Here is a 27,724-nt window from a genome sequence, read left to right on the forward strand (position 1 = left end):
ATAATGTAGAATCTGCAAAATACCACATAACGTGGATGAAGTGGAGAACATTATGCTGAGTGAAATAACTTAATCACAGAAGGAAAAATATTGCATCAGTCCGTTATTATAAAAGTCAAGGAAAGGTTTATCTATGGAAGGAAATTTTCTTTGTTGATTACTAGGGGTGGGAGGGGAGGGGAGGGAATGTTGTTAGATAGGTAGAGATAAGTATTGATTTAGGTGAAGAGATGGGCAATGTACCAAATGTGAGTGATCAACATAGTGGCACTGAAGAAGAGGAAAACATAGAGGGGCACATGGGAAGTACAGACAACAAAGAGTAACCCTTTTGCACACACAGTACTGCATTGTCAGTGAAGGCAAATATGGAAATATGAGTGGATAGATGAGTAGACAGGTTGAACTATTAGGTATGTCTATGAAGCAAGGAGTGTACCCAAGGCCTTGTATAGGGTTGGCAGACAATGGTCCTATAAATGTATTTGTATGATACGTAAGAATTCCCAGGTGTATAGTAGAACTGAAAAGGGGCAAGGTTGTAGTCACTGCTTGGTCACAGCCAGTTCCCAGAGGGACCGAGTAGTTGAACCAGTGGGCTCAGGACCATAGTCTCAGGGGACATCAAGCTCAATTGGCATAACATACTACACAAAACATTGTTCCACTTCATATACTTTGGCAAGTATCTTAAAAGCTTTCAAGCAGCTATCTAGATGCAACAATGGGTCTCTCCTCGTCCAGAGCAAAGAAGAATGAAGAAAACCAAAGATTCATGGAAACAATTAGTCCTAGTGACTGGTACACCATGCAATCCTCAGCCTATAAACTATGAGACCAGAAGAACTATGAGACGGCTCCCACCATCAACCACTCGGAAAAGGATCTAGATAGGAGATCCTGGATAGAGAGGAAGGACAATGTGGAACAAAACTCAAAATCATTTGGGGGGGAAAAAAAAGAGGGGGAGGTGGACCAGGTTTGCTGGTATGATAGAGCCTGGTGGAACCGGTGAGACTATGGCCCCTAGCTGCCCTTCAAGTCTGGAATTGAACCCACACCTGTGGCTTCCAGCCAAACAAAAGACAGGCATATGAGCTGAACATTTACACTAGGTAGAAACACTCCTTGGACATACCAATCATTGGAGAATAGAAGGGCTGTGTATGCACAGGGAGATAGCTCAGGGGGCAGGAGTGCATGAAGGGATGGACACAGGGAAGGGGTAACTATTGGGAGGAAGTGGGAGGGGAGCTGTTGCATTGGGGTAAATTATAGTCAATGTCATGAGACAAAGTGTATGCAAACTACTGTACGGCAAGTGAATTTGCTCTGTAAATTTTCACACAAATCAGAATTAAAAAAAAAATTTTCTGCACAATGGGTAGGACCATGGAAGTACTTTACTTAGGGCATCATGAACAGGAAATTAAAATCACAATTGCTCTAAAGAGGTTCATTTAAATAAAAGCCAGCCAGGAAACTCCAAGGATAAGAAGTAAATCTTTTTTTTCCCACCCCCGTATCCCTGGCAAAAAGTCATTAATTGTTCATTAGGAGGGTATCCTATAATCTCCTCATCAACCATATGGGAGCTATTTGTCTATGGGTACAATTTTGTCAGAGTTTTATTTAATAGAATTTCACCATCACCCTTAAGACTTTTTATTTCCTATGTGTGCAGATAGGATTGAATTCTAGGCTTTTTAATGTGACATTTATTTATTCATTAAGTGTGACATGTTTGTCACTGAATATAAAGTACTCAGGCAGAAAAAAAACCCTTTGTCAATTCTCCTGTTGTTTGTTCAATGAACGAACTCCATTAAGGAATGCCTTATTATCCAGCACATATTTTACGTGAAAATTGTATCTACTCACATTATAGCTAAGAATATGGAAGGGTGAAGACACATAGTATGCATACATGGAAATTTAAACACTTTATTTCTATTAGTCTACACCCTGAGAACATACATATTTAAATGTGAGATATAATTTTATTAACTAGAGTGGAAACTACAAATAAGGAGCTAGGTGAGCGTGGAAGAGGAGGTATGGGAGTATGGAGAGTAGATAGGAGAGGAAGAAGTGACAGCTGTCAACAGCAGAAGAGCTATAAGAAAAATAATGAAATAATGGTGCAATATATCTAAAATTAAGGAGCTCTGGTGACACAGTGGTCAAGGCATTTGGCTGCTAACCAGAAGGTTGGCAGTTCAAACCCCCACTAGCTGTTCCTGTAGGAGGAAGATAAGGCAATTTACTTCTGTAAAGATTTACAGCCTTAGAAACCCTGTGGGTTTCTAAGTTGGAATTGACTCAATTGGAGTGGGTTTTGATTTGGGTTTTATATATCTAAGAATATAGCCAAATGGTGTCATTTAATATTGTTGTTGTGTAGTGTCAAGTCAATTCCAATTCCTAGTGACCCTATAGAACAGAGCAGAATGGCCCCATAGGGTCTTTTCTCTGCAGAACATCTGGTGTGTTTGACTGTTGAACTTTTGGTTAGTAGCTGAGCAGTTAACCATTGAGCCACCAGAGCTCCTTTCATTTAATATTCCATTGTCATCACGTCAATTCTGACTCATAGCAACCCTATGTTGTGTGTTGCTGTTATGTGCTGTCGAGTCACCTCTGACTCACAGGAACCCCTCCTTGGGTTTCCAAGGCAGTATCACTATGGAAGTAGATTGCCCCATTTTCCTTCTGAGGAGTGGCTGGTGGGTTTGAACTGCCAACCTTCTGGTTAGCAGTCAAGTGCCTTAGGTACTACGCCACCAGAGCTCCAGCAACCCTATAGGGTGACATAATCTTCCAGATCTTTTAGTCATTAAGCATATCACTCTGTTATAACACTTTGTAATAATTGCTGGTTATAACATGACCTTGAGAATCACAAGAAGGTTACAGTATTTTTAGTATACTTGGAGATATAAAATGAATAATACATTTAAAATTATTTAAAAAAAAAAAAAAAACCCAACATTTTGAAACTTTATCTGGTAGGTACACTAAAATAAGTGCCACATGAAGAAAGGAAAGGACATCAGAACAGCTGGGCAGGGTAGCCATGTGATGTATGTCCCGGGCAGTTCAGGCACTATTTATCAGGACAATGTCACATTATATCATGATCATTTGTGTATGTTGTTGTCTTTGCAGTTACATAGGGAGTGCCCCAAATTGTGGGACTACATCTTGAATATGTATATTTTAAATTTTCATTTTATTTATTTTGTTGTTGTTGAGAAAACACACAGCAAAATGTACACCAATTCAACAATTTCTACATGTACAATTCAGTGACATTGATTACAATCTTCTACTTCTGCAACCTTTCTACCCTCCTTTTTTGCGTTGTTCCTCCCCCATTAACATAAACTCTCTGCTCCCTAAGGTTCCTATCTGCCTAAGGCATCTGACTGCTAACCAGAAGTCTGGCAGTTCAAACCCACCAGCCACTCCTCAGAAGGAAGACTGGGCAATCTACTTCCATAGAGACACCACTGTGGAAACCCAAGGAGGGGTCACCATGAGTAGGATTTGACTCAACTGCAGTGAGGTTTTTTTTTATTGTCAATTTGATCCCATATGAGATCTTAAAACAACACAATGCTCAAGGTAGACATTTTTTTACTAGTTAAGGTAAGCTTTTGTTTGGTTTTAAGACTTCAGGGCATATTTTTGGTTTACGGTTTAAAGATTGCCTCAGTGCAACAGTTTCAAGGATTCACATCATGTCTAGTTTTGAAGCCTCCTTTCTCAAAAGAGTATTGAATCCAAAGAAACAGTCTCTAGGGACCACATCCAGTAAGGGAAAATAGGAACTATAGATCTGTCACAATGACTAAAAGTTTTGCAGAATGTTTTAACAGCTTGCAACTTCCTCAATGTGTTGTTTGAATTTTCTCTGTTTTACAGTTATAATCAGCAGAGAAACTCAACTCCACAGGGCCTATTTTCCTATTTAGGGGTGAATTTTCACACAAAAGGTGGAGATCTTGTATGCCTTTCCACATCTATTGTCTATGGAAGAGGACACAGAAGGAGTAGATAGGTTGAGGCAGGTTTAGGACAGAACTTTGGGGGCTTTTGTGATTTGGTCTGGAAGTCTCTTTCTAGCCCCACATCTCTCCATGATCTGCTTGCTTTCTACTTTGTTAAACTGAAATTTAATCAGTATCCATGTTTCCATACTTTCACATGGAGAAGAAAGCACATTTCCTCCACCTGCCCTTAGCAAGTAAATAGTTAGGACTTCTTTACTCTTCTGAGCTTCTATACAGTGATGGAAAAATAGGATCCACATTCAGCTAATTAATTCTGTAAAGGGCAGTGAAGACTGATGATGATACTTTTTATGGACTGGATTGTGTCTTCCAAAAAAGATATATTTAAGTTCTAGCCATTGTACCAGTGAATGAGACTTTGTTTTGGGGAATAGGGTTTTTCTATGTAGGCATTTAACTAGATCACACTGGAGTAGTAGGGTGTGTCCTAATGTTAATCCCTTCTGAGTGAGGTCTGTTGTAACAGAGAATGATAGGCATGGAAATAGGGAGAAGACAGCATTTGAGGATTCACCTACAAGTCAAGGAATACCTGGGAATGCCAGATGACAAAAGAGATAAGGAAGGATCTTTCCCCAGAGCAGAAACAGAATATATCTCTGGCAAACCCCTGAATTTGGACTTCTAGGAGCTCTGGTAGCGTAGTGCCTAAGGCACTTGACTGCTAACCAGAAGCCTGGCAGTTCAAACCCACCAGCCACTCCTCGGAAGGAAGATGGGGCAATCTACTTCCGTAGTGATACTGCCTTGGAAACCCAAGGAGGGGTTGCTTTGAGTCGGGTCCGACTCGACGGCACATAACAGCAACAACAACAACAGCCTCCAAAGCTAGGAGAAAACAAATTTCTGTTCGTTAAGCCACCCACAATGTGGTAGTTTGTTATGGCAGCCCTAGGAAACTAAAACAATGTTAGCAATAATAACAGCTGATGTTATTAAGCACATACCATAGATTGTGCTGGGACCTCTAGTGGCCTAGTGTCTAAGGCATTTGACTGCTAACCAGAAGGTTGGAGGTTCAAACCCACAAACTACTCCTCCGAAGGAAAGTTGGGCAATCTACTTCTGTAGTGATACCACCTTGGAAACCCAAGGAGGGTTTGCTATAAGTCGGACCTGACTTGATGGCAGTGAGTTATAGACTGTGCTAAGCATATTACATGCATAATCTCACTTAACCTTCATGATGATGGGCCATATTATATTCCCATTTTTAAGATGAGGAACAAGGTGTAAATAAGAGGTTAAGTTGGGTAGCTAAGCATATGGTGGAAATGGAGTTTAAGTCAAGTAATCTGACTCGAGAGCTAGTGTCTTAACCATTAATTTTAGGTAATAACTCTTAGTTATTCACATAATTCTTACATAAAAACAAAAATTTTTAAATGGTAGCTCTTTGTTTTGAAGGTGTTAATGTCCAAAAGCAAAGAGAAATTCTTTCCTCTAACATTTTTATGGAACAAAATAAAATAAAAACTGCTGGAGAGATCATAGAAACACAAGAAAATAAACACATACTTGCAAAATGCGGTCCCCTTCTCGAATCCGGCCATCTTTGGCAGCAATGCTATTTGGATCCACCTGTAATAGAGAAGACATATATTTTCAACTGACAATGCAGTTATCTCTTATTCCCTGCAAAAAAAAAAAACTTAAAACATGGTCCAAAAAGTACATTTTTAGAAACCTGGTTCAAAATCCTCCTTTGATTTGTGACAGAGTATAAATCAGACTTTGTTCTGTTAAAAAATCACTGATCCTAAGAGTAAGAGTAAGAGAATTAACAATGATAAAATTGAAGAATGCTAGGGCAGAATTTTATTTGAAAGCCCTTTTTTCTTTCCTTCTTCCTTTTATTCCCATTCATTAGTTCATTTTTGTCTCCTAATTGTCAGACATGGTCTTCAGCTGATTTAGGATGATGTTAATATTAGGATTCTCTAGACATAGGAAATTTACTTTCTACTAAGGTGAGTTTTAAATCCTACCTTAGCAGTCCTAGAAAAGCTGATAGCTATATTATAAGTCCATACTTATTCAAGGGATTTCTGTCTCATGATCACATTAATATATGAAGAAATTTCTACTTCTGCAGTGATACTGCCTTGGAAACCCAAGGAGGGGTCACTATGAGTCAGGTCTGACTTGACGGCACATAACAAGAACAACATACCATAAGAAATACACAAAAAACAAGAAACTGAAGATTATTCCTAGGCAACAGTTTACATAAAGGGTTAAATGTGTTAACTATAAATTATTTAGTATAAATAGATATTTAACAGCTTATCAAAATTTTTGTGGGCCAAACTTGACCAATGACTTAGAGTTCACTGAGGTTAATTTCACCTATCACATTCCTCTTGAGGTCTTTGAACCACTGATTTAGGCTTGTTCCATCAAAGCATTTTTTCAAGCAAAGTATTTTAACTATAGCATGATGCTGCCTCATTCTAGCTAGAAGTTAGATATTACTCTCTTACTGGGTGGCACCACGAAATAGATGAGTCTTAAGTGATTAATTAAGAACAAAAGACACTATAATTATATATAAATGGTAAAAGGAAAATATCCCTCCCAAATACATATACTCAGTTTTTTATTTTTTTAACTTCCCTGAAAAGTGAGGTCCAAATCTTGCCAATTTAAATAGTAAATTAAACACTTAATAGAAGGAAATGAGGAATGATTAATCAATTGTATTCTATTTAGAAGTCATCACAATCTAAAATTTATCTTTCAGAACTGTAATCAAATATTAAACTCCTATGTTTCTACCTTGGTACATATTATAAAAGACAATTCAGCTGATGATCCTCTTACCTCTCCCCTGCCTCTGATTATCACAGTTGCTCATTTAGAAGAGTTATAAATCAACTATTCTCGGGAGAGATTTAATTGCAAGAACCAGTCAATTATTTCTTTGGTAAAGTGACAAAGAATAACATTTTACATTTAGACAGCAGTATAGTTTTCCATGTCTGTTAGATACATTTTCTCTTCCATATGCTAAACAACTCTGTTGTTGTTAGTTGCATTGGAGATAGTCCCTGAGATAGTTGGGGTTGTGTGTCAACTTGGCTGGACCACGATTCTGAGTGGTTTAAGCAGTTGTGATGTGGTTATTTCCATGATGAGATCTGATGTATATGCTGTGAGCAGGCAATCAGTTGAAAGGGAGTTTCCTTAGGGGTATGGCCTACTTCCAATATATATGTGCACTTCCTGGGAAAATTTGGAAAACCTTCTGTGGCTCTGGATCTTGTTGTGCTGCCTAAAACTGTCTGTGAGTGAAGAATCCACCATTCTGCCTGGTAATCTTGGATTCATCATCTGCAGAAGTCAATAGCTGATATACTGCCTGCCAACCTTGAGCCCATCAGCCCCTGAAGCTGTGTGAGTTGGGAAAAGCCTCCATCCATCTTGACATTTGATCCAGCAATTTGGGACTTGCCAGCCTCCATAACTGTGTGAGCCATTTTCCTAAGATAAATTTTTCTCTCTCTCTATGTAAGCTTACTGTTTTTGCTTCCCTAGAGAACCCAGTCTAACACAGCCCCTGTTTTATCAGTTGCAGATTGCACCATTGTGATCCACTGGGTTTTCATTGGCTGGTTTTTGGAAGCTAATTAGCAGGACTTTCTTCCTTCTCTGTCTTGTGGAAGCTCTGATCAAGCCTGTTCCTCATCATGGCAACACATAGCCTCCACTGACAAATGATGGTAGCTGTGCATGAGGCACACTGGCCGGAATAGAAGCCGAATCTCCCTCATGGAAGGTTAGAATTCTACTTCTGAACCACCAATGCCTCACGAAAAAACAAAACAAAACAACTCTATGCAACCAATGAAACAAGCATTGGTATACTAACTTTCCAGTCGAGTAAACAGAGGCTCAGCAAGTTAGGTATTTTTTTTCAAGGTGGTAGCAAGAAGGCTTGGAATAGCATGAAACAGCAATTTACAACTAATTTCTAAGTCCTACTTTGATATATTAAATATAAAATATTCGTTTGGGAGTTTTCAAAAAATTACTTATGATAATACATTTATTTCACAAAGTCACTGACACCAAGAGCATCTCATATTTAAATACCTCCCTTCCTGAAAGTGATTATGGGATCGAATGGAAAAAAACTAATAGATGCATTCCTTGTGTATTCAAATTCATGAATCCCGTCAGCAGAGTAAATTATGTGAATATTGTGAAGATTAGATTAAAACAGTTGTTGTTTTTGTTATGTGCTGTCAAGTCAGACCCGACTCATAGCAACTTCTCCTTGGGTTTCCGAGGCAGTATCCCTACGAAAGTAGATTGCCCAACCTTCTTTCCGAGGAGTGGCTGGTGGGTTTGAACTGCCAGCCTTCTGGTTAGCAGTCAAGTACCTTAGGCACTATGCTACCTGAGCTCCTATTAGCTAATGTTATTGTTAACAGAACTGAAATAAGACATAGTGGAATGGAGGGAGAAAATATTTGCTGATCAAAAACTCTGCTCAACTTTCTGGACCCTTATGGGAATTTATTTAAATTTAGATAATGTTACCACTTTGATAAGTTCCTTAGTGGGATTCTGTGGTGAAAGCATCCACATTAAACAAGCTGATAATAATTACATTACTTGGGCAACATAATTTACTTTCCTAATTGAAAGTGACAAGTATTGGAACATGGCCAATTCTTCACATTCAAGCCTCTGAAGGATATTCTCATTGTGAGTCATTTCACTCCATTCCTCGCAGTCTCTCTCCTTAATCCCCCTCCACGGATTTCTTACCTCACTGACATAAATGCCGGTGTCTTCTTCATCATCCGTTCGGTAACAGACTGTCAGGCCTAGCTTCTCTTGACTGCTAACACGGCACAACTCGACCTCCTGAGAGAACACACACAGAGAACGACATTTATCTCAGAGCGGAATCCCCCAGCAAAATGAACTCACTGATATTCTTTGGTTACTTCATGGAAAGGTTTTGTGATTATTGTCCAACATTTGAAATTAGCATGTGCTACCAAAAAGCTAATTCATTAAAATTAAAAGTATATTCTTGTATTCTCAAAAGCCAGTGTTTTAAAGTTAGAGATACATACTACATAAAATATGTATACATAAAATATGTATAAATTGATAAACTGGATCAATAAAATGTGTGAGAATGTTAAAGTAGATGGTAAAATGTTCATAAAAATATTGAGGCACTATATTTTTATTTGTGCTTTAGTAAAACTTAAAATAAAGGCCAAACACAAATAAAAATATACCGGATTTTCTTTATCAATTTGTCTTTTGAGTTCTATACAATATGATAATAAGCATATATTTTGTGTAGCTCAAGCCAAGATTTCCTATTATTTTGTAGAAGCTCTTGCCCTTAGAAAGAAATGGGTTCATTCAGGCTGAAGGGAGAGACATCAACAACCATACGGGGTAAAGGCAATGATTCAAAATGTAGCAGTAAATGAACAAGGAAACACATTTACTGAAACACATGGCTAAGGGGCTTGAAATGTCAGTCTTAGGTAATATATGTTGAATTCATTGCTTGATTTATGTTCAGGAAAATAATAATAAATTTCAGTGTACTTCATTTTTATATAATGAAATTGACTTGTACTACTTTCAGAAGCAGATGACATCAGGATAAATACATCACATAATTTCAAGCAGTAAAACACAAATTGGTGCTCTAATCACCTCCATACTGGATGGAGAATACAGGGCTGTTTAGTAAATTATCAGATGAGAAAGAATAAAGTAATTTAATCTGGAGGTGAGGTCTAGACCACATTTCTAGAATGTAGGCTCCATGGGAGGCACAAATTTCTCTGTTTTGCTTATTGCTCTTTCTCCAGTGATTAGCTCAGGGAGAGTCTCAGTGTGGGGCACTCAGTAAATAGTGGTTGAAGGATGATTACTTCTATTTAGAAATATTTCCTATTGTACATAGATTTTGTATTTAAGCAGTCTTTCTTCTTTGACTGGAGATAGAGTTTGTGTATGTATGTGTGAGTGAAAAGAAGATTTTGCAATTCTATAATAATAAAATACCCATTTAACTGTCTAAGATTTGAAATAGTTACCGATACTAATGAAAGAAAAATTCACTTATATTCAAACAATAGAATATTTTCCAGAACACTGTACTATAGTTGAAGAAGCCCCCCCACCCCCACCCCCCGGCCTTAATTTTGTATTTCAGTCATTGGATAATAACCCTTTAGTTTAATGATATGCTATAAACATATCATTCTACAGGTAAATCTATAGCAATTGTGGACTATCACAAGCTCCTGTGACCAATAACTTCACAGCTAATAGCAAATAAAATGAAGTTTAAACCCATTATCTTGAGACATGTACTGCAAATTGGTGAAATACATGAAACCAGGAAGAATGCTGACTTGCTGACTGGTGGGCAAAGATTGTCTAAATTACACTGCAGTGGTTAAAAAGGGCATCCACGGGCATGCTGAACAGTAATGAAAAAATGGGAAAAATTCTTTCACCCAGAGGAAGAATAAGAAATGATGACATGAGTTGGCACTGGATGTAGAAATATACACACCAAGCCAGGGTCATTTCAAAACTGGCAATAATTAATGCTTCCAGGGGGAAAGAATACTTGACTAAAACTGGAACATTAGGAAGGAATTACAGCAACAAAACAGCTTCAATTACACCAACAAGGTATACAGTTAAGGAGTAAAGAAGCTTGTGATTCCTAAGAGGCCTATAAGAAAACCTAAACACTCCATAAAGAACTGAGAGTGGGACCTTTAAATCAAGGCAAATGAGGAGCTGTAGTCAAAGCCGAAATCCATTGACTTACAATGTCCTGTCGATGGCACTAGAGAAACTCCCTATGCTGTGGGAAGTCATTTTCAATGAGGACTGCCTTTGTGTGTATTTTCTCCACATTCTCAATTGTGTATTGTGACTTTGGTGTTTATTTAGAAGATGCATATAAACAAATGTTGCAATAAAATTGAATATATCTATTAAAAGGAAAAGGATCAGACTTCAATACCACAAATTAAGGCATTTACTCGAGGCCTCACAGGGGAAAAGAAACTAAGATCCTGAGATTAAAATGGTTTTCAATATTGCCATGGTACTGGATGTAGGCAAAACTGAAATAAGTCAAAGTTATTTGCAGTGTCTGTCTTTTCTAAATCCCACCCTCAACCTTTTTAAAGCCAATGAAAACCCTCATATTTCCTTTTAGCTGCCCAGAGTTCCTGAAGTATGCCCTTCCAGGTTGTCACTGAAATTTTAGTCTTGCCATTTTATCTCTTCCCTAGCAAAATCTGGCATTTGATGTGGGCTTCCATTCATTCATAAGTAGCCCTGAAGTCATAAAGATCATTGATAAATAATTTTCTCTTAAAAGGATCATCATTAATAATTACTTCAAATATGACCCACTTAGGATTTAGTTCAGAAGCTCTGGTAGCGTAATGCCTAAGGCACTTGACCGCTAACCAGAAGCTGGGCAGTTCAAACCCACCAGCCACTCCTCAGAAGGAAGGCTGGGCAATCTACTTCCATAGTGATGTCGCCTTGGAAACCCAAGGAGGGGTTGCTGTGAGTCAGGGCCGACTCGAAGGCACATAACAACAACAACAACAACAGGGCTTAGTTCAAATTAGTAACAGCTGCAAATATGAAGCTTTAATTCCAAGGGCTGAACTTCTTAGCAGTGGGATGTTAGGCACTGAAGGATCTTCTGGGTCCCACAAACTGCCTAAGACCAGTCCCAAGTGTGAACTTGCATTTCTTTCTTTGGTTGAAAATGTCTCAGACACTACATATTTCATCCTGGTACACAGAAGCACAATTTTAGCATCAAAGTTTCCTTAATTTTATGTCAAAATAACTTACAAGCAGCTACCTGTAGAACATTTTGTTTATATGAGGCAAAGGTGGCTTTGCAAAGACTGATTATCTGATAGGAATTCTCTAGCAGAAGTTTAATTAAGTATTCCCTTCATAGCACACACAAACCTCTGACTTCTGAAGAAACAACCTCTTGGTAATAGAAGATGTTTTCCCTAACAACTTTCATACCTTTCCCTCTGTCACTTGGAAGCTGTTTGATGAAAAACATAAAAGTGAAATGCTACCTCTGTACAATTTCTCCATGGAGACAATTCACAGGTGTATACAAATCAAAGCCAAACCCTCACAGATAGCAGTGCTAACCATCTATAAGTCATGTGTGACTGGAGTGAAGGAATCACTTCATATACCTAGTGAAAACGATATTAATTTTAGTTTAAATATGCTTTAAGAGGCTATGTTCTGGAAAAGTATGTAAGCTTTTTTTTTTTTTTTTTTAAATCAAACCACAGTATGTGAGAAATTGATTATATGTAGACTGAGGAAGTAGTAGAAGATTAAAGTTAGTAAAGCTTGCTGGGAAACATCCTTCTAATCATAGAATGACAAGAATGGGATTTTTACATAAATCATTTGCTCTACAGGGCTATGAAATTTTTATATATTTTATGATTAGCTCTAGGGAGGAATAAGAAAATTAAAAGGAAAAAAAGACATTTTTGCTTTCTAAATGAAGGACTCTCTTGTTAGAAGGAGAACCGAGGCTTTACACCTCCTGCAATGGCTTTGCAAGCTGCATTGTTCCCACAACTCTAAAGAACTCTGAGGATTTTGTTGTTCAAGCAAGAAACGTCAGAGGCAGCTGGTACTACTCAAGTCTGAAGAACAACTAGGGCTCCAGAGTATTTCAGGCTCAAACACCTCAACCCCAAACATTCCATAATAAGTTGCTTCCAGTAGTAACTAAAGCTCATTTCTATAGAACCACTAGGGTAAATGCCGAAGCATATGGCAATATCCTTTCCACTGACACATCCTTAACCTCAACTCCTTTTACAACAACTTTTTCTCCCAGTGTTACTGTTGTGAAAGTGGCCAGCTTTGTATACTTTCTGGGGTCTTTTTGAAATAAAGCAGTTAGAATTTTCCATATGCACGTTGGCTGTTTCTCTCTATGGATTCTGAATCACCTTAAACCAAAGCCAAACCCAATGTAGTCTAGTTGACTGCAACTCAAAGTGATCCTTAAAGACAGAATAGGATGGCCCCACAGGGTTTCCAAGGCTTTAACATTTACAGAAGCAGACTGAGTCTTTCTCTTGCAGAATGGCTGATGGGTTTGAATTGCCAACCTTTCAGTTAGCAGCTGAGCACTCACCCACTGCACCACTAAGGCTCCTCCTGAGTCACTGTAGAAAGTCATAAATGACCCATTTTGAATGGATTTCACAATATGTCACATAAGACATATTTTAACCTATGCCACTAATTGCAGAGGAAACAGATTTAATAGTTCATGTCATGATTTCTGGACAAGGAATAGAAATCAAGGTAAGTGAGAAGCAGTAAAACTGTACTGTCACTTCTGTTGTGCCAACTAAAGAACATGGCAGACTGAAGGAAAACCTGTCCTTTTTAACAAGCTTCCATCAAATCTTGCTCTAAAACAAAAGCAACAACGCATGAATTTCTTTTCACATCATATATAGACTTTCCATTTTGTATCTTTTGAGAAAACAGAATTTGTTTTTACTGGGTGCTAGGATCATGTGATTTATCATTGTAAGGATCCAGAAATCTAAAGTTTTTATTTTTAAAGATGACTTTTGAGTATTAAAAATGATCATTAACTTAGTAATGGGATTGCTTCTATGATCATTTGTGACTGGATTTTTGTAACTTAGTTAGTCTTGGGGTCTCTATCAAAATAGTTTAAAATACAATAAGCAATTTGTAGAAAATACTATTCATAAGAGACCATTTCCATTGTTGCTTTACTTTTAAAATATCAGTTTCAAGCATTCCACTCTCTGATCAGCACTGACACTTGTGTTCCCACTGCAGCATTTCATTCTCTCACTAGACCTTAACCTTTATATTTTTCACCATCAGTAATTCCCTCACGTCTTCACTTCTCTCCTTATTCAACTAGGAATCCATGATTAGTCATTATAATCTTTTATTAAATTCTACAACTCCCTTGTCACTCTTTTTCTACAGTATCACTCAGCAAAATACCAACTGTGGGTAAGCCCAACTACTTACTTCCTTTTGTATCCCCACCTGGGCAGTTGTGTGTTCCTAGAGGAAGACCTACAACCATGCTGACCACACTGACTTCTTTCACTGTGAATTCATGACCACAAATCTCAATGCTACCCGACAATTACACAACACTTCCCTTGTCAAGCCGCTTTTCCACTTCCAGAAAGACCCACGTTCTACTTTTTCTCTCAAATTTCCAACAAAACCTGGCCACTCTCAGTGGGCCCTTCCCTCATAGATCACTGGGTGCCATTAGATTATTATCTCAACTTTCCCCTCTCCCAGACTGATCTTTAATATCCTTCTCTCTTTAAATCAGCTACAGAAACTTTTTTCCCCCTCCTTTTTCTTAGCCAATCATCTTGTTCCCTATTTCATGGAGAAAAGAGAAGCCGTCAAGTGGAAACTGCTTCATCTTCCCTCCACTCAGTCTATCAACCTAGATGCATCTATATCCCCTCTCTAGACCATTCCTCCAGGAGCTCTGGTAGCATAGTGCATAAGGCACTTAACTGCTAACCAGAAGGCTGTTGGTCAAACCTACCAGCCACTCCTTGGAAGGAAGGTTGGGCAATCTACTTCCATAGTGATACTGCCTCAGAAACCCAAGGAAGGGTCCCTATGAGTCAGGTCTGACTTGACGGCACATAACAACAACAACAGACGGTTCCTCTATTATAATGAAAGAAAGGTTGGTGATTGTATCAAGGGCCAATGCTTCCACTAATGTTCTGTAAACATTCTTTTTGATTTTTCAAGACTTTTTCTCATGCAATTATCCCTCTTTTCCTCCATCATTATCAGTTTTTCTTTCCTTATAATCATTCCATTTTGCATATAGGTAAAAATATGCTTTAATATCATCCATTTGGTTGGGGTTGGGAAAAACCCAACAGAGGTGGTAGTCAGCTCTGGCATGGGGGCTGCTGTGGACCCTACCAAAGTGTCTCAGGAGAGATAATAGAATTGATCTTTATATTAATCCAGAAGACTAATATTCCAAGCACAGGAAACTGACAATAGCGAGAGATATAAGAAACAGCATGATGTGTTCCAGAGCTTTAAATAGTAAATGTGTGTGAAGCTTAGAGTTTAAAATTGAGGTGGGTGAGAGAGCATGGTAAAAAATAAAACTGGAGAGGTTGGTGAGGGTCAGATCATGGAAGGATGACCATGCTATATTAAGTAATTTGGGCTTTATGCACAAAGTAAAGAGGAGCCATCGTAGGAGAAATAAAATGGTCAGATTTGCGGCTTAAAAAGATGGCTTTAGCAGTAGCATAGTGGGTAAGTTCCAAAGGTTAAAAGACAGGAAGATAAGTTGGCACTATTACCAGTCCATGCAAGAGAAGATAACAGCAAACAGTATTATATCATTCTTAAATGTAGCTATCTTTTTTTTTTTTTTTTCCATTTTATAAATGAAGAAAATGAGGCACAGAAAGAGAAGTTAAGTAACTTTCCCAAAGTCACACAGTGAGCCCGTGGCAGAGCTGGGTGTCAAGCGCTAACTGTAAGACCTAGCTTGAATTCTGAACATTGCCCCTGTTTCTGTCCACAGCTCGTTTCTCAGCTTAAATGTCACCTCCTGGATGGTACCCCTTACCCTTCCTCCTCTCTCTTTCTGAAGTTGTTGTTGTTGTTGTTGTTGTGTGCCATCAAGTCGGCCCCGACTCATAGCGACCCCTTCTTGGGTTTCCAAGGCAGTATCACTACAGAAGTAGGATTGCCCAACCTTCCTTCTGAGGAGTGGCTGGTGGGTTTGAACCGCCAGCCTTCTGGTTAGCAGTCAAGTGCTTTAGCCACTATGCTACCAGAGCAGAAGTAGGGTTCCCCAATGTGCTATCAAAATTTCACTGATGCTGAGTAACTTTCTGGCAATTATGAGTTTTTCTTTTTCTTTTTTAAATCAACAAATTCATACTTTATTAAGTTGCTTACTTTTTATTTTCTGTTTCCTGTACTAAAAGCAGGCCCTTGTCTGTTATGTTTACCATTATAGCCTTTACACCTTAGATATGGAATAAAGGAATTCAGCTTTTTTATGGCAGTGTTACCATATCTTCTTTGCATCCTCAGTACTAGGTAGAATGCTGGGGATATAGGGACAGCCCCACGTGCATTTGTTGGATGAGTTAACTGCTCTAGTCTGAAGTTGGATGCAGGGCAAAATTGCTTTTGCTCTACTTGTAACTTAGTAGAACTGTATTATGATTATGAGGAATATGCTTAGAAAGCTGTGCAAACAACACATGTGACTTACTCTCTTATAATCTCTGCTAGTAAGAAAAGTAACTGAAGAGTTACTATAACAATCAAGCAGAATTATCTACAAACTACTCACCTTAAGAATTTCTCTGGCAGATTGTTTTTATTGATTTACTTTACTTATTTGACATTTTTGTAGCACCTATGTGACATGGACCGCATTCAGCATTGAAAACTTATTATGTACCAAACATTGTGCTGAATGTTTTGTAAATGATATTTAATTTTATAACAATCTGACAGGTAGTATAATGCATAGCATTTATATCTGGCCTACCTAGCATTCATTCTATCTTTTCGGAAACATGGCTAAATATCTGTTATAGAACTGTGCCTTCTTATGTGTTCATTCAGGGCTGAATTAAGCTCTAGGGTGGGACATGTGACCTAGATATGAGTCAAATAGTCAAATTTATTCCCTAGTCTTAAAGATAATTTCAGAGATGGGTATGTGATCAAGTTCAAGTGAATCACAATCAACTCCAGTACTTTTGTTGAAACTACCGGGATAAGAACACTTGTCTTTGTCTTAAACCTATGAGAATACATATTAAGAGAAGCTCAAAGCTTTATCTTACCATCATACAGAGACCTGGGATGGGTTAACAAAGAGAAGAGAAAAGCCGAGAGTAAAGACAGAAATACAGTGGTATCATTTGAGTCCCTGGATCAATTTACACCTGAAACAGATAACCTTTGGAATTTTCAGGTATGAGAGTCAGTAAATCTTTTTTTTCTTAAAAATTTCTTTCGTGTATTCATTTTCTTGGAATAGAGTCCCAGTTGATTTTGGCAGATATAAAGTTCATGTTACAGATAAAGAAATTGAGAGCTAGCATTAAGTAATTCCACAGGGTCACTCAGCAGCCTTCTGTCAGTATCAGAATTTGAACATAGGTCTTTTTTTCTTTTTTCAATCAATACACTCTTCTGCTCCAATGGTCAGTTAAGATGGAAGTTTAAATACAAAGAATTCACTATAGTGCAAAGGCATATGTGGTAGATAAGATGAGTCAAACAGTTAAGAGATGTGCCAGGTGAGGGAAGACTGCAGACAGAAACTACCATTACTGTGGAAGATAGGCTGTTCAGTATGGTTACAGAAAAGGGTGCTTATAACTCACTGTCTTAGAGTTGATTATGACTTATAGTGGCCTTATAGGATAAAGAAGAACTGTCCCATAGGGTTTCCAAGGCTGTAAATCTTTACAGAAGCAGACTGTCAAATATTTCTCCCACAGAGCAGCTAGTAGGTTTGAACTGCTGACCTTTCAGTTAGCAACTGAGTGCTTAACCACTGCACCACCAGGGCTCCCTTTAAAGAGTGCTTAGGAATGTACAAAAGATGATGCTAGAGAGGTGTGTTATCACCAAATTCTGAAAGGTCTCAAAATCAAAGTCATAATTGTACATGTGAAGATGGTTGAAATGTTTTCTTATCTATATACTTAACACGTTTTTTTTTTTTTTAAGTCTTGGGCAGAAAAAGGAGAGAGCAATGAACATACCAAATATGGGGATTTTCATCTTTTATAAAACAAAAAGAGTTATAAAATTAGGACTACTGACAGGAAGCAAGGACTTGTTTTTCTTGTATTCAACCAAGGCAGAAGCATAAACTTTTTCTATTTTATTTTTTACATTAAGTTAACATAATTATTTCGTAGAATTATTTTAGACATGAATTTGAGACACACTCTAGCTCACCCTACATCTTTTATAAATGGAAATGATTTTAAAAATTTCACTTGGTGATTTAGTGGCAGAGCTTAGAGAATAGACCTCTTGGTTTTCATTCAACTGCTCTTTTTGCTATTACCCAGCTGGTTCTTCAATTCAGTAATCCTCACCTGAGATGGAGGACTGGGGGTGCAAGAGGGGAGTATGCTGAACATGGCAGAACCACTGCATGGAATGAGAGGAGATGCTGATGGAGGAAGCATGTTAATGTGGGTGGAATGTGTGGAGGCAGGAACAAGCCTGAGAATCTTATGATTATGTAATATAAACTGAATTAGGGTAATGAATACAGGTTCCATAGAAGGGCTTGAGATGAAAAATTGATTAGTATTATTTCAACTTTTAAAAAGAAGAAACGGCACATTCAACTTTTATATCTAAGTACTCTCCATTTTTCTGACAGGCCCAAAGCCCTATTGCCATTTTGATAGGACTGCTTTTTTACCTGGTCCTGCTTTCTTTGTTTTTATCTCCATTCTTGGCATTTGTGGAGAAGCTGTCTTTTCTTTGAATTACTGAAAATAGTGTTTTCAACAGTGTTAACAACATTTCTTTGATATTCATTGTGTGCTTTCTGCAAAGTAAATAGTCAAAAGACCAGGATGACCCTTTGTGCCTTGATAGTCACTGATTCAATGCCTGGACTTCTTGGCTGCATTCACTGTCATGCTTTGGAACTGGCTATGCTTTCAGTAAAGGAGATCACCTAAAGAGATACCATCTACCCTTTGGGATGCTGTTTTACAGTGAAAAATAAAATAATTCTAAAGTTGTGGGCATTCACCTGTGGAAGGCAAGGTAGATCCTTTACCTAAATAGGGATCAATATAAACAATCTACAACTATTAGCAGTGTGAGTGAGCATTGTGAAGGAACACAAGCAAAACTGTTACTAAATGTTCCACAGGAGTACTTTCAAGGAAATTTAATAAACTAGGACAATGTAGGGTATACATATCAACTTTTGAGTGATAAGGTACCACTCCCAGGCTTCTTGTTGTTATGTGCCTTCAAGTCAGACCTGACTCATAGCAACCCCTTCTTGGGTGTCCAAGGCAGTATCACTACAGAAGTAGATTGCTCAACCTTCCCTCTGAGCAGTGGCTGGTAGGTTTGAACTGCCAGCCTTGTGATTAGCAGTCAAGTGCCTTAGGCACTATGCTTTATCTAATGGGAAACAACGTCATTGCATCCAATACTTTGGAATATTGGAAGCCCTGTTATGGATTGAATTGTGCCCTCCCAAAATATGTATTGAAGCCCAGGCCCTTGTACCTGTGAATGAGATCCTGTTTTTGTTATGTTAATGGAGATGTAGAGTAGGATGGGTCTTATACTTAATCACTTCTGAATTATAAAGAGCAGAATAGACATAAACACACACACACACACACACACACACACAGGGAACCACATACTATGTGAGGACCTATATACAAAGAACACCTAGGATTGTTGACGGATACCAGAAACTAGTACAAAGGCCTAAGAAAGAATCAACATGGCTGAGATACTGGTTTGTACTTTAAGCCTTCAGATCTGCGAGAAAATAAATCTCTCTCCTTTAAAGCCAGGCACTTGTGGTATTTCTGTTACAGCAGCACTAGGTAACTGAAACTTGACAGAGATTTGGTGCACTGGCAGCTGAGAGTCTGCTTCCTCACAGCGTCATATTTGGGAGTATAAATAGGTAATAGGAGCTCTAGTGGTATAGTTGTTGTTGTTGCTGTTAAGTGCCGTCGAGTCGTTTCTGACTCATAGCGACCCTGTGCACAGCAGAACAAAACACTGCCTGATCCCGTGCCAGCCACACAATCCCTGCTATACTTGAGCCCATTATTGTAGCCACCATGTCAATCCATCTCGTTGAAGGCCTCCCCCTCTTTCGTCGACCCTCCACCCTACCAAGCATGACATCCTTCTCCAGGGAATGGTCCTTTCTTACAACATGACCAAAATAGGTGAGATGAAGTCTGGCCATTCTTGCTTCCAAGGAGCATTCTGGCTGCACTTCCTCCAGGACAGATCTGTTAGTTCTTTTAGCAGTCCATGGTACTTTCAGCATTCTTCGCCAGCACCACAACTCAAAAGCATCAACTCTTCTTCGGTCTTCCTTATTCATTGTCCAGCTCTCACATGCATACGAGGCAATTGGAAATATCATGGCTTGTGTCAGGCGCACCTTAGTCCTCAAGGAGATATCCTTGCTCCTCAGCACTTGATACAGTTCCTTCGCAGTTGACTTTCCCAATGCTACACATCGTCTAATGTCCTGACTGCTGCTTCCGTTGGCATCGATTGTAGAACCAAGCAATGTGAATTCTTTGACAACCTCAATCTTCTCTCCATTTATTGTGATGCTGCTCATTGGTCCAGTTGTGAGGATTTTTGTTTTCTTTGTGTTGAGATGTAATCCATACTGCAGACTGTATTCTTCAACCTTCATCAGTAGGTGCCTTAAGTCATCCTCACTTTCAGCAAGCAAAGTTGTATCGTCTGCATATCTCAGGTTGCTAATGATTTTTCCTCCAATCCTGATACCACGTTTTTCTTCATATAGTCCAGCTTCTTGGATTATTTGCTTAGCATATAGATTGAGTAAGTGTGGAGAAAGAATACAACCCTGACGCACTCCCTTATTGATTTTAAACCATGTAGTGTCCCCTTGTTCTGTTCGAACGACAGCCTCCTGGTCAAGGTACAGATTTCTCATGAGTACAATCAAGTGCTCGGGAATTCCCTTTCTTCTCAATGTTATCCATAATTTGTCATGATCCACACAATCAAATGCCTTTGCATGGTCAATAAAACACAAGAAAACATCTTTCTGGTATTCTTTGCCTTGAGCCAAGATCCATCTGACAACAGCTATGATATCCCTTGTTCCATGTCCTCTTCTGAATCCGTCTTGAACCTCTGAAAGTTCTCTGTCAATATACTGCTGCAAACGTTTCTGAATTATCTTCAGTAAGATCTTACTTGCGTGCAATATTAATGATATTGTTCTATAATTTCCACATTGTGTGGGATCACCTTTCTTTGGAATGGGCACAAATATGGATCTCTTCCAGTCAGTTGGCCAGGTAGCTGTCTTCCAAATCTCTTGGCATAACTGAGTGAGTGCCTCCAATGGGGCATCTGTTTGTTGAAATATCTCAATCGGTATGCCATCAATTCCCGGAGCCTTGTGGTGTAGAGCCTAAGGCATTTGACTGCTAACAAAGAGGTAAAGAAGGTAGAATCGGGGTTAAAGGGCTACAATGTAAAATCTTAGATGAACCCAAGAAGGAGTATATTTAAGTTTAAAGGACTGAAAGACTGTCCCAAAGGACATAGAGTTTAATGGAGAAGGTAAATTTACGGTGAACTTGGGCTAACAAACAAAATGAACCTGGAGGCATGTGAACACAAAGATATCAGATGATTTTGCAATATCATGCTTAATGCTAGACCTATGTGCTAAGAGATGGGATTTATTTGCAAAAAATTGCAAACGCACTGCTTTTTTTCATAAGTGGAGTAGATTTATTGCAAAAGTTATGCAGAAACTGCAAGTGTTTTATATTATAAAATATTGCATCTGGTAAGTCTGTTCCCTGAAGTGGATCAAAGGAAGGGCATGGCCTATTCACATTTTCATACCCAGTGTTAAGACATTAGTTGAGAATATGATCAAATAATGAATTAAATTTTCTCCATCCCTTAATATGATAATCCAAAACTACAGTGTTTTATTCTAAAATCTGGTAAGTAATTTGATCCATAAAATTAATTATTAAAAATTGCTTGGTATTTCACATCTCCAGATTAGTACCACACTGTATTATAGCAATAAATTTCCTTGTAAATACATGGCGATTAATCATAGGTGATAGGAATGTCTTGAATTCATGCTCTATTTCCCATCTGGTAGGTTTTACATTTACCACTGGCCATGACCCCAAAGTGTCCAGAGGACTCATTTAGGAGTACAGATTTTAGATTTTCTCTCTTCTTTTTTGGGGAGGGGGCTGGCTCTGCTTTTCTTTTTTTTTGCCACCAACCAGCCACTCCTTGGAAGAAAGGTTGGGCAATCTACTTCTGTAGTGATATCCCCTTGGAAACCAAAGGAGGGGTCGCTAAGAGTTCGATCCAACTGTACGGCAATGAGGTTTTTTTTTTTTTTTTTGGTATTATGGGACATGAAAACATGAAATGCATTGCATCTTTATTATACTGACAATAATATTCTAATAACATGAATTAAAACCAATTAGTAGACTTGAATATCTCCTCATCTGATGAATGAGAAAGGGAGGGTCTACATTTATCTACTTCAGATATCATACATTGAATTCCAGACTGTGTGACGCCCATGTCTATGTTGACACAACAGAAATTTGTCAATCCTCCTCAGAACTTCTCTTTATTTGAAAAGGATTCAGGAACTTTTCCAGCATGTATTATGAAGGAGACATAAAAGGAAGATTAACAAAGCAGAAGAAGAATGGGAAATAAATAAACCTGTTGACAAGATGAACTTTATTTCCATCAGCTGGTTACTGGAGCAGGAAATACCGGATTTTCTAATGAGGCACTGGGCTATTACTACAAGTCTTTTCTAAGCCATTTATACTGGGGCTAGGCAGCTTCTTCCTGGGTCATCATAATAGAGAAAGGACCATGACATTTAAACCTGTCAAGATTGCTTTCAAATGGTTTTTTACCTGTTCTTTTTCTCGTTTGGTAAAATGGTACTTTCATAGCATCAAATATGTTCACATTACCTATATACATATCTCTGATTTAACAAAGGAAATTAAATTCTAAAAACATTTATTGAAAAAAAACTAGCAACAGTTCATAAATGGTGAAGTTAAAACTTTGTGCTTTGTCTACATTTTTATGTTTCAAAAACAACTCAATAAACTTTTTCTTTTTTTAAATTTTAAATCAAGAAACAAGCTATGCATTTTAAATACATTCTCAGAAGGGAAAAAATTCATTTTGGGGGAGATTATTTGCATTTTTAAATACTGTAGGCTCTCCCACAAAATGTATATATATTACTTAAAAGCATAATTTCTTGTACACATATTTTCTGAGTTCGATCATAGTTACTGATCTGTGTGCACAGAATTCACAATTAACAGTATAATTTGAGCATATGTCATTTCCAATTTTGTTGTTGTTAGGTATTGTCAAGCTGGCTTCGACTCATAGTGACCCCGCGTATAATAGAACGAAACAATGCCTGGTCCTGTGCCATACTCACAATATTGCTATGCCTGAGCCCATCGTTGTAACCACTGTGTCAATCCATCTCATCAAGGGTCTTCCTCTTTTTCACTGACCCTCTACTTTACCAAGCATGGTACCTTTTCTCCAGGGACTGGTCCCTCCTGATGAGACTGGCTGTATTTCTTCCAAGACAGATTTGTTCATTCTTCTGGAAGTCTGTGGTAGTTAAGTTTGTGTGTGAACTTGGCTGGGTCTGGTTGAGTGGTTGGGCAGCTGTATACAGCTACTCCCCATGGTGTGATTGGTAATTAACTCCATGGTGGAGTCTATTGGAGAAGCTGAGTAACTGCTTTAGGGATGTGGTCTGTTTCCAATATATAAGAAGCAACTTTGAAGAAGGATTCTGGCTTTTTGGCACACTTGAACCCTGTAAGTAGTCAAGCTGTTGTTGAAGAGCTTGCCATGCCCTGCTGATCTTGGAACTTTTTCTGGACTTGAATTAGTGGCCTGCCATGTTGTTTGGTGATATCAGGACTATGCCTTCTAACTTGTTGACCTCGGGTTGTCAGCCTCAGCAGCCAGCTCCTGCCTGAGAGAAGAAATGCCTCTAGCTTCAGTGTGCCAGGAGCAAAAGGCAGAGCTGAAGCCAAAGGTTGAGGGGCTTTCACCCAGCCCCTAGAGCCTGGCACTTTGAACATGGACTTCTAGCCTCAAAAATTGTTAGAATAAACTCCTGTTTGTTAAAGCCATCCCATTTGTGGTGTTTCTGTTAGAGCAGCACTAGGTAAACAAAACAATCTCCATGGTACTTTCAATATTCTTTGTCAACACCATAATTCAAATGCATCAGTTCTTTGGTCTACTTTATTCCCTGCCCAGCTTTCACATGTATATGCGATTGAAAATACCATGGTTTGGATCAGGCACACCACAGTCTTCAAAGAAACATCTTGGCTCTTTAACACTTTAAAGAGGTCTTTTGCAGCAGATTTGCCCAGTGAAATACATCATTTGATTTCTTGACTGCTACTGGCATAGTGCCTAAGGCACCTGACTGCTAATCAGAAGGCTGGTGGCTCAAACCCACCAGCCACTCCTTGGAAGGAAGGCTGGGCAATCTACTTCCATAGTGATACCACCTCAGAAATCCAAGGAGGGGTTGCTATGAGTCGGGTACGACTCCATGGCAATGGTTGCGTTTTTTTTTTTTTTTTTTTACTTCACGGGTATTGATTGTGGACCCAAGTAAAAGGAAATCCTTGACAATTCTAATCTTTTCTCCATTTAAGTTGCTTATTAATCTATTTGTGAGGATTTTCATTTTCTTTATCTTGAAGTGTAATCCATACTAAAGACTGTAGTCTTTGATCTTCATCAGTAAGTGCTTCAAGTCTTCTTCACTTTCAGTAAGCAAAGTTGTGACATTTGCATATCGCAGGTTGTTAATGAGTCTTCCTTCAATCCTGAATGCTGTGTTCTTCTTTATATAGTCTAGCTTCTCAGATTATTTGCTCAGCATATGGATTGAATAAGTATGGTGAAAGAATATAACCCTGACACACACTTTTCTTGATTTTTAAACCAAACAATATCCCACTGCTCTGTTCAAATGACTACCTCTTGGTCTATGCACAGGTTCCTCATGAGCACAAGTGTTCTGGATTTCCCATTTTATGCAATGTTATCCATAATTTGTTATGATCCAGAGTTGAATGCCTTTGTGTAGTCAATAAAACACAGGCAAATATATTTCTGGTATTATCTGCTTTCAACTGAGATGCATCTGCTATCAACAATGATATCCTTCGCTTCAGGCCCCCTTCTGAATTGGGCTTGAATTTCTGGTGGTTTCCAGTTGACATACTGCTGCAAACGTTATTGAATTATTTTAGGCAAAATTTTCTTTTAAAAAACATATCAATGATATTGTTCAGTAATTTCTGCATTCTGTTGGATCACCTTCCTTTTCAGTTGTCAGAAAAATGGATCTCTTGCAGTTGGTTGGTCAAGTAGCTCTCTTCCAAATTTCTTGGCATAAATGAGTGAGTTTTTCCAGTGTGGCATCTGTTTGTTGAAACATCTCAATGGGTATTTGAACAATTCCTGGAACCTTGTTTTCTGCATTACCTTCAGTGCAGCTTGGACTTCTTCCTTCAATACCATTGGTACTTGATCATATGATAACTCTTGAAATGGTTGAACATTGACAAATTCTTTTTAGGAAAGTAACTCTGGGTATTACTTCCATCTTCTTTTGATGCTTCCTATATCATTCCATACATTGCTGTTAGAATCCTTCAATATTGCAGCTCGAGGCTTGAATTTTTTCTGCAGTTCAACTTGAGAAATGCTGACTATGTTCTTCCCTTTTGATTGTCTGACTCCAGGTCTTTGCACATTTCAATATAATACTACTTTGTTTCCCTGAGTTGCCCTTTGAAATCATCTGTTCAGCTCTTTTATATCACTTCTTCCCTTTACTTTAGCTATGCTGCTTCAAGAACAAGTTTCAGAGTCTCTCATGACATCCATTTTGGTTTTCCTTTCTTTCTTGTCTTTTTAATGTCTTTTTACTTTCTTCATGTATGATGTTCTAGATTTCTTCTAACAACTCACGGGGTCTTTAATCATTGGTTCAGTGTTCCAAATCTATTTTTCAGATGGCCTGTAATTTAGGTGTGATATACTCCAGGTCATATTTTGGCTCTCACTGACTTGTCTTAATTATCTTCAGCTTCAATTTAAACATGCCTATGAACAATTCATAGTCTCTTCCACAGTGGGCTCCTGGCTTTGCTCTGATTGATGATACTGAGTTTCTCCATCATCTCTTTCCATAGATGTAGTTGATGTGATGTGTAGTTGTGTGTATTCCATCTGGGATGGTCCCCATAGATAGTCACCATTTATGTTGTTGAAAAAAGGTATTTCCAGTGAATAAGCTGTTGGTCTTGCAAAAATCTATATGCCATCTCTAGTGTCATTTCTGTTACCTAGGCCATATTTTCCAACTTTCAGTGCTTCCTCTTTATTTCCAACTTTCGTATTCCAATCACCAGTAATTAACCATGCATCTTGATTATATGTTTTATCAATTTCAAACTAAAAATTGGTAAAAAATCTTCAACTTTTTTCATCTTTGGCTTTAGTATTTGGTGTGTAAATTTTAATAATAGTTGTATTAACTGGTCTTCCTTGTAGGTGTATAGTTATTATCCTATAACAGACAGCACTGTACTTCAGTATAGGTCTTGAAATGTTCTTTTTGACAAAGTGTGTCTCTTTAATTTATCATTTCAAGCATAGCAGGCCACATGTTTGTCTGATTCAAAATGGCTAATACTAATTCCTTTCAGATATAGATCTTTATACATTTTGTTTCATTTTTGACAACTTCTGATTTTCCTGTATTTCTTTTTCATACATTCCACTAATTTTAGAAAATGAAAATCAGTGATACCACCAACTTTTATGAGTTAGTAAATTTTCATCAGACTGTATATACTCTCACACATATGTATCAATTTTAATTTGGATGGCATAATTTTTCCAGTGACTGGTGCATAGGTGTGAATTATATTTTTGTATATTTGTAATGCCAATTTGTTTTAGCAAACTCAATGTTAATCTCTTTAAAACATTTTAAAATAGATTGAATTAAAAATTTGAATAGTATTTTATGATACTGGATAGGCAATTAAATGAATAATCAGACTCATTTTATATTTTTATGTATTTAACATTTATTAAAATTGATTTTATTATTATTTGCCTAACTGCTTGATAAATTATTATTTCCTTGGGATTTTGAAGAGTAGAAATGTTTCTATGATTACTGTTCATGAGATTAGTCTGATCTGCTTGGCCATTCAAAAAAATAATTTTAATCATTGCATTATGTGTACCAAACTAGCAGTCTGGTTTGGCAGCTACATACAAAAACATAGGCCATCAAAATTGACCTGAAGTATATCATCATGTGTTCTCTACCACATAACTTATATTAGCAAAGTATTATACATGTCCTTAATGTCCAGCAATAAACAATGAAATACTATGGCTCTATTAAGATGACTGAAGAAATCTGTAACACAGGAAATAACCCTGATAAAATATTAAGTTATAAAGCAGGGTACAAATTTACATAATATATAGTTCCAATTATTGAATAAAAAATATATATTAGGGTTCCGGCAAGATGGCGGACTAGGTAGAAGGATTGCACAGACCCTCTTCAACAAAGAAAAGGGAAACCAATTAACACAGACACAGAAGATACTCGTGGAACCCTGAGCCTTGAAGGGAAGGATACAGAA

At 37.9% G+C, this 27,724-nt stretch overlaps 1 protein-coding gene across 1 annotated transcript in view; it reads right to left on the reverse strand.

Annotated features, from left to right (window-relative positions):
- The window catches only part of PDZRN4 (PDZ domain containing ring finger 4), a 591,189-nt gene that overhangs the window by 30,036 nt on the left and 533,429 nt on the right, over positions 1–27,724 (reverse strand). The window contains exons 6-7 of the mRNA XM_042780539.1: positions 8,853–8,951; positions 5,595–5,657 (exon numbers count right to left, since the gene is read on the reverse strand). Of these exons, the coding sequence (XP_042636473.1) occupies positions 5,595–5,657; positions 8,853–8,951 (162 nt within the window). The remainder of the gene's footprint in view (positions 1–5,594; positions 5,658–8,852; positions 8,952–27,724) is intronic.

The sequence above is a fragment of the Orycteropus afer genome, unplaced genomic scaffold (assembly GCF_000298275.1).
Source record: "Orycteropus afer afer isolate SDZICR_OR568_19922 unplaced genomic scaffold, OryAfe1.0 scaffold00045, whole genome shotgun sequence".
Classification (NCBI taxonomy): Eukaryota; Metazoa; Chordata; class Mammalia; order Tubulidentata; family Orycteropodidae; genus Orycteropus; species Orycteropus afer.